Consider the following 14,521-nt stretch of genomic DNA (forward strand, 5'->3'; position numbering starts at 1 on the left):
ACAACGGCATGATGTAACACTTAAGGGCAGTGCCTATGTAGCATACAGATAACGTATGCTCCGTATTGATTTCTTTAGTAAGCAAGAAGATTCCGTATATTTGTACAATATACCGCTGTTCGGACAGCGGATTTTTCTCAATGTATTGATACAGTGAAGCCCTCTTAATTGATACCATTCAATGGACATCGCCTTAATACGAACATTTTTAAATTTTTTTTATTCTTCTTTATATTTCGGCAAATATATATGAATATATATCATTACGGGAAAAAACTATCCCTTTTATAAACACTCTCAGCTATGAACATGAACAGTCTTCTTTTCTCCCTAAACAATTTAATTGTTGCTTCATGACAGGAATTACTCTCAGTTCATATTTTTGCCATAGAAAATACTTTTTGCAATTTGAAAATAAATCTGCAATACAGTTCACATTAGACAAAATTCCTTCCACACAAAATGTCTTTGTCATGAGTTGCAAGCTGAATTTCAAATTCTTTTCTCTCCATAATAAATTGCTTTCTGGTTGAAATTATAGAAAACCTTCAATGAGTTACTTTTACTCTTACTTGTTAGTACACCCAATATGCGAATAAAAGGAATTTTATAAAGGTAGGTCAGGATACTTGCAAATTTCCTCACATGCAGTATATTTTGCAGTTCACATCTATATAAACAACTCCCGCAGTGACACATTTGTTTCAATATGATCTTTACGGAAAACGATTTCCCCCTTATTCCCCGGTAATTCAACAATGAGTACAGTATTTTGATATTAATACTATTAACATTTATAACTAATGCATTTACTGTATACTGCGTACAATCGCCGGACAAAACGTTATAAGTAATGTAAATTTCGGTAACCATTATTCAGAGGTTCCATCATATTAATATTATCAATGGCAATTATCAATATTACGAATATTTATTTATGATCTTATATATGACGTCTTTCATTTTCTCATTCCAGGGCACTTGCGATTCCTTAAAACATTGTCCAATGTCACCAAGGAAGCTGGTGAAGTGGTTCGATTGAAGTGTGAAGTAACGGGCGACCCTCCACCAACGAAGTTCCGCTGGTACAAGAACGAAGCCCCAATCATCGAAGAAAAGAACCGGCTCACAGTGAAGAGGTACTCTGTTCCTGGCAGCAGCAACTATGGGACACGACTACGCATCACGGAGCTTGAGACCCACGACACGGGCTTCTACAAGTGTGAAGTCAGTAATAAGTTTTACAAGATCGAGTCGACGGGGATTCTTATGGTGAAAATGGGACGATGGGGTGAGTATTTTTATTAATTTCCACAGAAGCATTATCTTGCTAGTATCTGTAGTCTGTCATCTTTTGACTTAAAAAAAAAAAAAAAAGACAGTGCCCCAAAGAACATGTAGTTTTTAGTGGACACCCTAAATCTATGCTGTAGATGTTCATAAAGTAAATTACAATGATATGATACTTGCGAATGTAGTTTCTCCAACTGTTAAGATTATTGAGTACCTCCATCCAGAGTTGGCGTGGGTCAATGCAAACTTGACCCACCACCCACCGTGACCCACGACCCACTGACCCACCACCCACCATGACCCACTCTGACCCACGACCCACCGTGACCCACCGCCCACCATGACCCACCACCCACGGCGACCCACTCTGACCCACCACCCACCGTGACCTACCACCCACCATGAACCACTCTCATCCACTTTGACTTACTCTGACTCACCAAAATCCATCGTCATCAACTCTGAACACGATCCACGGCCTCTTCTGAACCGACTAAAGAGTTTACACTTGTAATAAAACAAGACTGTAAAATTGTCACTAATTGGAGTTTGAATTTCTAGTCAATCGCTCAAGCACCACACTTTTACAATAACGGTGGATCTGACCTTTACGATATAAAATGGTAAAGTGTTTGCCAGTGAGGAAATTGAAACATTCGAGGTGGGGGGAAATTAGTGTGTGCCTAAAATATACTTGTACTAAGAGAGTATTCTTGCAAGTGTTAATTTCTGAACGCATTCCACAAAAAACTTCTATTCGTAGGAAAATACCCCTGTACAATACGGAAAAGGTTATGGTTTCTCAGTTCACAGTATTTTTCTCACAAAAGACTTGAAAAATCAGTTGTTCATAGTGTATAAAGGCGCTCGGGTATCCTATGTGAGAGCATCTCCATAAAGTATGCTCATAATTGTAATTTGGGTAATCACTAAAACACCACGTTAAATTTAAGTTACAAATATGCATAATTGCAATTATTATAAATATTTATTCCAAAGTAGTTTACCTAAAGCAAAGAAGAGACTTACTAAAAAGTAGGTACAAAGTTGAATAACACAAATAAGCCATTAGTAATACAAGTATACATTTTCCGTAACTCGTAATTTTCCACCTTAAAACAAATCTGAAATCGAATTTATTTCCTGTTGGTAACTTTTTGGCAGTAAATCATCCGCAGTGGAATGATGTCCATCCTTCAGCCAAGAAATAACTAGCTCGTCTATTTTGAGCTTATCTAGCGGTGGGCTATTAACATTGATGAACAACAAGTTAGACAATGTTTGAGCACTTAATCTATTTCTAATATCAGTCATCTGTAAATTCATAAGGGGAAATCCCCGTTTGTACTCTGTCGTGGAAATTGATAATACTTCTACTCGATATCTGCAACTTCTCATCGACAATCTACTTGTTAGACTTCAGTCTGATAACAATTTTTGAAATACTCAGCAAGAAGTATCATCTCTCTATCACCATACAACATCTTTTCCATATCGACCATGTCAGTTGGCAATGTCGACCCATGTAGAACAGAAACTTCATCTTCCACGCCTTTGATAGGAAATCTTGTGAATAAATTATCAATTAAAGCCTGATAAACTGATGATTTCTTATTTGTTTATAAATTTAATGTTTGTAATTACACATGAAGGTTTGATACCATTACCAAGTTCCCTCCCCCGTCTAGAAAGCGAAAGCGAACGAGGTTTCTGGAAAGTATTCAGAGGTGAATGGGAATTTCCCTCCTTCTTCAACTTCAAATTACCACACTGCTGTTTGCCATGTGCCAAATTACGATGAATTTCAATTAATTTATCATAATATAATTATTTCCTTGTTGAATTGTCAATACTTTTCAGTGGAAAAAAGGATAAAACTTCAAAGTTCCAAATCAAAGTAAGTAGACCAATGTAAAGGGAAAAAAGTGTAAAATTTTCCATACAATTATGCGTACAATTCAAACTTCAAATTTCCGTGTAATTAAGCTTACAGTACAAATTTTATGCCTATTTTTCTTACAACTTTATGGGTTGATTGCCCTGTGCTGTAAGCGCTCCATATAATAAACATAAGCTTCAGCAATTATTATAGCAGAAAGCAATGGATATATGGAGCCAAGCACTGTATTTTTTGTTTCTGATTTTTTTCTTAAATAACATCGATCGTTTTCGATCATTTTTACAAACCAATTCACTACCAATTTTCCATATACAGAAAGTGCCCCCCCCCCCACACACACACATAAAGGAGAATTTAAAAAAATGCTAGGACACATTCTGTTTATTTTCAATAAAGAGTTAATACACTGAGTTTCAGCTCCCTAAGTTTAACGGCTTGCGAGATACTCATTTTTTTTCCCGCAAAAATTCGGATCTTCACTACCTCCTTAGGATATTATGCATTATAATAAAAGCAATATAACATCCCAATTTGGATTAAGGCCTAACTATATACCAAAAGTAATTTCAATTGTCTTTGCAATTTGACCGTGATGATCAGGCACACATAGTTACATTCAATTTTTTATAAATAATTTATATATTACAGTGATTCAAAAATGTATTTTTTCCAGTAGTTAGCTCTAAAAACCCACAGGTCTCGAAAGCCAAGTTGTAGTGTAAGTCCTATTGCTATTATTACTATTAAAAATATCAATATCCAAAAGTGCCTGAAGTTCTTTTTTCACTTGGTTAGATATATTCACCTCAGGTAAGTAGACAGAAACAAGTGGAAAAGAAAGGAAAATGAAGGTCTTGAAAGTAAAATGGTGACAAATTTACCAGTCTTCAGAAGATACTCTCTACAATGCAGTGAGCAGAGAGGATCGGTAGATCATACTAAGTCGGTGAGTCGCAGTGGGTGGTGGGTCACGGTGGGTGGTGGGTCGCTGTGGGTCACGGTGGGTGGTTGGTCACAGTAGGTCATGGTGGGTGGTGGATCACAGTGGGTCACATGCTGTTGATCCACGACCCACTGACCCACTCAGAAAACTTGACCCACTGACCCACTCCATCTCTGTCTCCATCATCGTAATTTCTGAGCCAATTAGATCTAATTTGTTTTGAAAAAGCATTCTTCCATTTTCAGTTAACTGAATGGGACTTCAATGATTTGGTTATACTAATTTATGCTTCAAATATCTCTTATCTTTAAAAAGATTTGTAGATAAAGTCAGTACAGTCAAGCAGTTAAAATCCCTGTGTTGATTTTGAAGAAGAGAGAATATTTTCGTATATAAATCAATAGGATGAGAAATCAGGATGGCATAGGCACTCAACAACCGTGACATGATTCATTTTTTTAAAACACATATCTAATCTGGTATTAGAAGTTTGTTCGTAGTTTATTTGTAATCCGTATCATGAGCACTAGAGTATCTACATGTGCTTTTCCATTCATTTTCAAGATTGTTGTTGAAATAAAACACAAGAGAGAAAAGAAGAGGAAGGAGTCACTTTCTGATAGATATATATAGAAATTCATTTCAGCAGCACCACACTTTTTTCTGACAGTATCTACGAGAAACTTTGTAATGACTACAAACACACCCGATATACGATATACTGTATAAAATATAGTAGGCCTATATTCACTAAACTGATTAAAAAAAAAAACTTACGGATTTCTGTTTTCACCTTTATTTTATGGCTTCACAGCTTGCTTCCTTTGTTTTTTTCTTCCAAACTTTTCACACTTTTCGTATAACATAGAAAAGTAATTACTCTACTACACACTACTTTTAATGTACTTTTAATGCTCTTTTCACTGCAGTTAATAGCAATAATACCTTGGCTTCATAAACATTTATTGCAGTAGAAAACTTCGCCTTCTTTCTCTGTTTTTTCTTTGCCTTATACTTACCAACGCACGAGTGGGGTAAAAACGTAACAAAGTATTCAAACTAAATAACTTTTGGAATAAATGAGCTGGAAACATAAAAATTGGTACACTCACTAGTCTTATCCAGAGGGTCAATAGTTTAATTGGCCAATTCAATTTGATCACATTGAAAAGTTTTTAAAATTAAACAACTGCGGAAAATTTCTTCTATTTCAAAATTAACACTTTCGTTGTTGTTGTAACGCCTCCAATCAGGGTCGTATCCAGGGGGGTCTAGGGGAGCCCTAAATTGTTGCAGCCTTAAAATTTTAACGGTGCAACATAGGGGAGGGGAAGGGAACAGAGATATATTTTTTAAAAAATGAAAATGAAAGTTACTGTCTTTGTAAATCCATCAATCTTTAACTACCCAACTGATCTCGATCAAACTTTCAAAATACATGAAGTTCGGACCTGGCATAGTTTTTATCATATCACACTGAGAAAGATCCGTTCTCCGAACAGCGGTATATTGTATGATACAAATATACTTAATTATCTTGTTTACTACAGAAATCAGTACGGAGCATACGTTATCCGTATGCTACATAGGCACTGCCCTTAGATGTTACATCGTGCCATTGCAGGATGTCTGATATCTAACAGTCTTTCTTATATTACATACATATATGTATGTTACCTTCGTCAGTTATATGTTATATACGTCCATTTGTATGTGAGATCCTGACCGCCTATATTGTTTCATACGGAAAGTACGTACAGATGGAACGCTTATACGGAAAGTATTACCTATAAAACATGCGTTTTCAGTTATATGTTCGCTGTACGTTAAATCCAAAAGCTACAGGATTTAAAAATGTAACATACGATTTTACGTACGCCACATTCTACATTTTTTTCGTCGGTGCACTTTGACTGTGCAAGGTAGGGAGCAGGAGGGATATTTAAAAATGATCGTAAATCACCATGTCGAATCTTTAGTTTTCGGAGGCGCTGAAAAGAACAGTGACACTTTCGAAGCTGTTGAAATCCAAATTCAGCCCCGCAACTTGGGGAAGGGGAAGGAGAAGATACACAAAATGACCAATATCAGTGTCAAATCCATAGTTTTCAGGGTCGCTGAAATGACCAGTGATACTTACGATACCGTTTAAGTCCAAATTCAGCCACGCAACGTGGGGAAAGAGGAGGGAGAGAAATATAAAAATGATCGATATCAGAGCGCTTCAGAAATAGTAAAAAGTGATTGACTAACAGAACATATTACTATTATTTTTAAATTTAACCCAGCGAAGCGGGTAATTGATGCTAGTAATATTTTTAAAAAATAAGGTGCGAATAAAAAAATATGAACGTTTCTACTAAATTACTTACGTTAGTATTAATCAATTTCTATTGGATTTACCACAGCTCTACTCACTTCTTTATATTATTTACCAAATTTTCGGCGTCATCATCGTCATTTTCAACTGATCCATTGTTACCTGAACCTCAGGAAGAGTGACGCATAGGAATGCATCCCTACCTCGTCTCGATTTGTTTATATAGAGATATTTCCAATGATCTAGCTCGTGTTTGCAGGATATTTCGGGTTCTGGGTCCATAGTGTGTAAGTTAGTGCACCTAATCATAGATGATCTTTATGCAGACCTTAAATCTTAACCTTCTAATGAACAAGGCACAAGGAGGCACAAACATTATAGGATGAATGGAAATCTGTTAACACATATTGGCAATTTTTCAGTTCTGACTATTTATGACTGATTTTAAATGTTTAAAAAAAACTTTTTGTCACTTCTAATATTATATACGTTGACCAGGTCAGAACATTCTGACTCATACTCAACTCCAGAATACGAAATGGAAAATAACATTTTATTACATGAAAATTTACTAAATATTGTAGAATTTTCCTCCATTTATTCATATTACAACCACTCCCCACAGCTCTTCAATCAACTGCAACTTGAATTCTTATAGCCTCAGGTGGTAATCAACACATATTGACAGCTAATTAGTCCGAGGAAAAAGAAATTAAAATTTAATTTTAATCTCTTTATTGAGTTTTTGCCCCACTGTGCAACGCTTGGTTCCAATCGATCTGTGTTAATATTTTCAATATGAAAATGATTTGGCCTGCATCATTAAAAACAGTGAGCGAAAATGTATAAATAGAAGCTTAATTCGTTAAATTATACCCTGTCTTTTTCCTGAGTTCTTGATATTTATCCAGAAGGACTAAACTGACTAAGATGTGTCCAATCCAATTGGTCTTTCTACGAAGGATGGTGGCTAGAAGTGTTCTCTTCTCTCCTATCCGTTTTAAAACATCTTCCTTTGTTGCTCTCTCTGTCCATTTTTTCTTCTTCATCTTCCTTTTCGAAGCTCTCTAAATATTTCTTCTCTAACTTCCGTAATGTCCAAGTCTCTGAACCATACAGTCCAATTCTCCATATATAGCAGTTAACCAACTTCTTCTTAAGTACAATATTGAGTCTGCTAGTTAAAAGTGATCTTTTCTTGTTGAATGTATCTTTACCTATGGCAGCAATTCTTGATCTGATCTCTTTGGTGCAGTAGGCGTCTCTCGTCAAAATACTTCACAGATACTTGAAATTATCGTCCTCTTCAAATTCTCTTTGTTCTTCTCTGATCCTAAGGGCGTATTTCCACGGGATATTCTCATGATTTTCGACTTTTCGATGTTAATTTCCATTCCATGCAGTTTTCCAGTGTCAACTATTTTGTCAATCATCTCCTATAACCCTCCTTCGGTTTTAGCTATTATAACCGTATCATCTGCATACCTGATCTTGTTAATGATCTGCCCTCCACTCTTGAAATCTCCGATTCCCATTAATGGTTCTTTCATTAAACATTCACTGTAAATATTGAATAATTGGAGTGACAAACTACATCCTTGTCTGACTCCTCTTCCAATCTCCACACTATTGGTTTTTCTTTCATTCAAGCGCAACTTAACTCGTCGTCCTATATACAGTATTGAATGAGTTGTCTATCTCTCCAGTTGACTCCGATTTCTTTAAGAATTTTCAGAAGTTTCGTCCAATTGACTCGGTCGAAAGCTTTTCGCCAGTCGATGAAGCACAAACACAACTCTTCCTTTACTTCAAGAAATCTTTCTGATATAATTTTCATCAATGCAATAGCATCTCTGGTGCCTTTTCCTTTCCAATATTCAAATTAATATTCTTCTAACCTCTCATCTATCTTACTTTCCAGGCGCCTGTTCAGTATGCGTGCAATGATTTTTCCAGTGTGGGAAATCAGGTTAATGGTTCTGTGATCGCTGAACTTCTTTGCTTGCTTTTTCTTGGGCAATGCAATCATTGTAACATCAAGAAAATCCTTTGACCATTCTCCACTCAGGTAGATCTTGTTACTAAGTGAAGTCAGTACTTTCATTGCGTTGTCTCCTAATCCCTTGAGCAAGTCTTCTGGTATGTCGTCATCTCCAGTGGCCTTTCTCCTTCGCATATCTTTGATTGCTTGTACTACTTCACTTTTCAATATACTGGGTTCTTTTTCATCATCATTCACCTCTTCCTCTGCTTCAATCGCAATATCTTTGGGACGGTTCTTCTGATCATACAGATCTTTTTATTATTCCTTCCGAATTCGAAGGATTCTTTGATGATCAGTGGTTACAGTACCTTGTTGATCTTCGATGCCGAATGTTCGTATACTTTGGTTAGCTTTCACTCCTAATTTTTGTGCTTTCTGGTACACCAGATCATATCTGCCGCGCCGTTGAAGTTCCATTATTTTTTCACATATTTACTCCATGTACTTTTCTTTGGCTTTGTCCATTTCTCAATTCATTTTTCAACCTTCTGCATTCCTTGATGTCCGTGTTCTTCGCCCTTCTGCGTTCCTCTATCTTCTTAAGCATCGCTTCAGTTATCCATGGTTTTCTCGGAGCTCTTTCCATCCTGCCAATGTTATTGTGGAGTGTGTTAAGTGGAATCTGTTTAACTTCTCCCCAACTATTCTCTATATTGTCAACCATATCGCCCATTGCACAGAATTTTTCTTCAATCTCTTCTTTCACATCATCGTCGATATTTCTTAGTCGCTCTAAGTTTCGTTTTCGATTTCTTCTCCCATTTTTCTTGATCGACTTTAACTAGATTTGCACTTCCGCCACCAGGAATTTGTAATCCGAATCAATGTCCACTCCTGGCAGTGTCTTCACGTTTCGTACACTATTCCTAAAACATTCCTTCAGAAGAATGTAATCGATTTGGTAGCGTTTCTTATCTCCTGGACTTTTCCACGTGTACAACTTGGTTTTTCTTTTCTTAAACCACGTGTTCATCACCATTAGATCATGTTGCCTACAGAAATCAATAAGCATTTGACCTCGTTCGTTTCTTCTACCTAGTCCAAATGATCCCACTACCTTATTCGCAGCTCCTTCTACTACTACGCTGCTGAAGTCTCCTATTACTATGGCGTTGACCTTACCTCTTCCTTCCTGATGCAACATGTCACTAATCTGATCATATATTACTTCATTATCATCATGGTTGGTTGTTGGCATATACACTTGTATTATCACAGTATCCACTGGTTTTGCATGTAATTTTACAAACATCAATCGGTCACTACAGCATTTCACTTTGGTTACACTTCTTGCTACTTCGTTCTTGATTGCTATCGGGACACAATTCTCGGCCTTATCGCCACTCGAATAGTATATTCTGTAATTTCTCGATACTATCTCATCTTTCCGTGGCATCTCACTTCACTCAAACCCACTGTGTCCACTTTACCCTTGTCCATTTCCACTTTTAAAATTTCAAGTTTTCCCTCACGTCCTAGAGTGCGTACGTTCCAGGTTCCCATGCTGAAATGAAAGTTATTATTTTCTCCTCTGATGATTCTTCCCGGAGTAGTCCCCACCCGGAGATCCAAACAGGGGACTATTTTACCTCCAGAATTTTTTACCTTAGGAAGAACCATCGTATTTATTTATTCTCCTCCTTCGGCTCTTCGGGGAAAAAGATAATGTAGTAGTATTCCCATTTCCTTTCCACATCTCCATGCCGTTGACCTCTAGTGGTTCATCCGCCTTTTAGGACAGTTTCCCCTCCTAAGGACAAGAAGGTGCCCTGACCTCCACCCGCTCATCCGCCCTCCGAGAAGGCGTTGGCACTTGGTAGAAGCTGACTCCTTATCCCGGGAGTCGGTCGGTCCCCACCTACGTTGGCCGCCAAAGACGTTCACAATTTATACTAGCTCCACTGGTAAGTTTACAATTCGGTTACTCCAAAAGGGGTTACTCTGAAGAAAGTTCAAGTTACAACGGTAAAAATGAAACTTGTTGCATTCAACTATGGAACTAAACTTATCTAATGTACTATTCTTGTATTCAAGAATTAAAACACACTATAAGATTCTCGTGTGTTTATTCCATTGCGCTAAGTGTAATAATATAAAAGTAAGATAAAATGATATCTCAGTGAATCGAAGAATTACAGATAACAAAATATTAGAATGCATGACGTCTGAAGAAAGGAGGAAGAATTAAAACAATTTTAATTAGGCCAGGTACACCCCCTAGTTTCGCCTGTGATACTGTACGACTATAACTATTCTGGGGATTAAACACGAACTATACAACGAATACTGTCTCCTCTTGTAGTAGCAGGTGGTGACTTATATACAAGTTGCAGTTGTACATACTCTCCCTCCCTGGTTCTGAGTGTACTTAAGTATTTAAAAATACAAACAGGAAAGTATTTCACTCCCCCTTTTTTTTAAGATTAAAAGATAAAACTCGGGTGCGTTGTATGTAATACTTCCTCTCTCTTCGTAAAAATAACTAGAATTAAGTTCTCTTCTGTTCTTTCTTTCTGCGAAATGTGTTCGTATTTTGTCAACTTTTTCCACTTTCTTGCAAGTTGTTGAGATCCACCCTCTCCGTCACATGCATGAAAACTGCTACGAATTGGATCACGTTAAACACTGCTAACTGGAGGAACTCGTAACTATTATGAAAGTAGACTGACGGTTCTAAAGTGGCTGCATGCACTTGTCTATAATGTGGGAAGATAGGAGCGAAGTTACATGTAAATCCTCATTTCCAATAGAAGCTTTCTACCAAATGCTCAATGCTAGTACATACGGTTGCAGCGCTTATGCAACCACAGAAGTAAACCGCTCACTTTCTTGTGTTCTTGCATAGGAATACTTGTATTATTTCTCTTCAATAACGTATTTTTGGTGTTTAAAAATAGGCAGTTGCGCAAACATTTAATGTAAGGCAGTGCAAATGCTTAAAAATTTTATTTTATATGCTTCGGTTACTGAAGATTTACAACCTGGATCTGGATCTTTATTTTCATCAGCTTTCTCTTGGTGTTGCCCTGTCATTTTCCATCCCATAATTCGAAATTCAGTTCTTGCACCACCATCCCTGCTACACTTGTAGATACAGTACATTTGCAGCATTTTCTTCTCCAGTATATCTACGTGGGCCAGCAGTGGCTCAGTTTTAGAAAGGTCACTTCTGGTGCTTGGTTTCTTTGATTCAATCTCAGCTCGCGCCAAATAAGCTTTGCGGCGGTGGACAAATACAGTGTGCATGAGTTATGTCGGGGTTCTTCCATTTCCTCGCACTTTCTTGATTTTACTGTCTCATTCCTTATCACCATCACCTTGTCCCTTGGTGCATAATGGTGGGGCGTTGAAGAAACAAACAAACAAACAAAAGTACATCTACCGAGCTTCCTTGGAATTACATTATAAACATTGTTTCGGATATTTCACGCTGAAAGTTACTGTGAACATGCTTTTCCATTTAAAATGACCATTTTATTCTTTTACATCATAACCGAACAATTATTCCTCCGTGCTTAAAAAGTCGACTCAGTATCAGCTACTTTACGTATGAAATTAAGTTCCCGTGGCATGTGTAGATTAAGGTATTCTCTATTACTGTTAAACCATATACGAGATCTTTACGCAAGTTGTTAACTATGATTGCTACAATTTTGCGGTTTGTGTGAAGTGAGTTAGGTAGTTTTTGGTAATGTAGTTAATGTATATTAGCAGGAAGAAGGGAGGTGAAAAAAATCTACTAAAAGTTTAGGGAGAGAATAAAAATCACGAGGCTTGTAATTAGGTTTGAGTACGAACAAAAACACCAACGTGAAGACTCTTTCATCAACACGGCAATTAGCAATGTAAAATGGCCGGTAATTAGAAGCAGTGGCGCCACAATGCGGCAGAGCTGAGGAAACTAGATACTAGAATTAAAACTGTGTAATCGGAGACGAATTGTTTCGTCATTTTTAATTGTGACTGAAATCCTTCAAAGTCCATTCATATAGAGTATTCCGATTCAGCAATTCAGTAAAAAGAGGAAATAAATGAAAATAAAGCTTGTATATATCGGGAACGCATATAACCCTCCGACGTTTTCTCTTTCTATTGGTCAATAAAAACCTGATCCAATCCATACAGCTCTGAGGTCCTGCGAGTGACAGAACCAATATTAAATGTATCGACGTTTTCAATAGATGGACCTTTCTATCAAATCTTTCTCTCTGTCCTAAAAGTGTGTGTATTCTCGTTTGTTTATTTTCTAAATCGTTTATATACAGAATGTTGAAAATAACTTCATCAAACTTCAGGAGTTCTTTCATATATTGACTAAACAAACAAATCAATCTAATTAGGATGTGTTTATAAAAATGCTTCGTGAATAACTACCCTCATATCTTTCAATCACATTTTATAAGTTTCAAAACTTTGGAATGAATTGATGTACTAACTCCCAATAAACACCTAAGGACATTATACACAAGCTATTCAATGAATTAACACTCCGTTTATGTAAGTGCTTTCCAAAGACGATGGGAGATTCATTATTCCTTCCTTGGGAAAAGACTGCAACTAAAAAAACTGCATGAGATTTTTTTCTCTGATTCTTATGGATTTTTGCATGCTGAATACAGGAAATATACTCAAAAATGTCATCAGATCCGGGTTTCTTGCAAATCTAGGGTGTATACACCTGCCATAGAACGAACACTGTTGTGAGGTATACTCTATTAGTAAATTCTTGTACACTCGTGTAATCAATAATCAATGTTACAATCTTTATATCTTCATAGCTGTTCTGCCAGTATTGACAGGTCACTTGCCCCGACTGAAAGGCTTCCATGCTCCACGGTCTTCCGCTAATCTCTTGGTTTCCACGTACGATTTTTCTGATCATCGATCGTGATAAGGAATACAAAATAAGGGAGATACAAAGAAATGTAAGGAAGGCTTAGGAAATATGAATGCATTGGGGAAGGGGAATTTGGACTGCTGTTGGATATTATCGGAAACCAAAAAAGAACCAGAAAAAATATGAAAGAAAAGAAGAAAAGATCTCACAGGTCACCAGTAACTACTGAACATTTATCAATCACGAGTGTGTCATGAATGGCAAATGTACGTAATTCTGTTTTACGTGTTAATGAGACAGTATTTTATGACAAATCAGTATATTATATACCTTTATTTTGCAAATAAATTGTACGTGATAAGAAAAATGAAGGGCATTTTCAAACACAGCACACTCTAAAACACACTTAATTAATTAGTGAAAGAAACCTATGCCACTGGCAACAAAATTGCAGATCTTTGTTATCGTTTGCCGACAACTGACTGATTCACAGTGCATCTCTGATCCATGTAAATTACTATATGTACGGTCATATTTGTACCTGTACAATCGGCAGTTATATCTACCAAGTTATGGCTACATGTAGAGGGCATGATACTTGGTGGTAACGCTGTTACCTCGAATGCGTAGAGTTACAAGTTCATTTTCACGTATTTTAAATTTACACAGTATGTCTTCATTAATATTAATAAAATGTATATTTTCATGTGTGACGTGATTTAAGCATGAAGCTGAATTACAGATTTTTTTTTTTCGTCTGAAATTAATTGTCGAGATGTACTATGTATAGCTTGAAATAAGTTTATAAACTATTCAAGAAAATTTGAAAACTTTCAGACTTTAAATCTGCTATATATTGTCGTTAAAAAAAAAAAAAAAGCTAGATAGTTGCTTACTTTTTTCTAGGAATACTATGCCCAGATTCTGACCTTTACTTTGCAGTATTTTGTCTAGTATTATAGTTTTATCAGTTTTATTTTATTCACTCTTTCTTTAACACGAGGTAACAACATGAAAGAGTAAGAAGTATTCTTAAGACGTTGATATCTTCTTTAGATATTCCTCTTTTATCCTACATTTATAGTTAAGATCCAAGATTGTCGCTGCTAAGGTTGTTTTCAATTCTTTACCAACTTCTAAAGCATAGAACGTAGGGGATACTATAGTCTAGTGGTTAGAACGTT

General features: G+C 36.5%; 1 protein-coding gene across 3 annotated transcripts in view; it reads left to right on the forward strand.

The window, feature by feature from the left end:
• The window catches only part of LOC145686262 (tyrosine-protein kinase transmembrane receptor Ror-like), a 623,893-nt gene that overhangs the window by 528,414 nt on the left and 80,958 nt on the right, over positions 1–14,521 (forward strand). For all 3 annotated transcript variants that reach the window (XM_081759379.1, XM_081759380.1, XM_081759381.1), the window contains one exon: positions 977–1,291. In XM_081759379.1, coding sequence (XP_081615505.1) covers positions 977–1,291 — 315 coding nt within the window. The remainder of the gene's footprint in view (positions 1–976; positions 1,292–14,521) is intronic.

The sequence above is a fragment of the Thermobia domestica genome, chromosome 5 (assembly GCF_964235325.1).
Source record: "Thermobia domestica chromosome 5, izTheDome1.hap1.1, whole genome shotgun sequence".
NCBI classification, from domain to species: Eukaryota; Metazoa; Arthropoda; class Insecta; order Zygentoma; family Lepismatidae; genus Thermobia; species Thermobia domestica.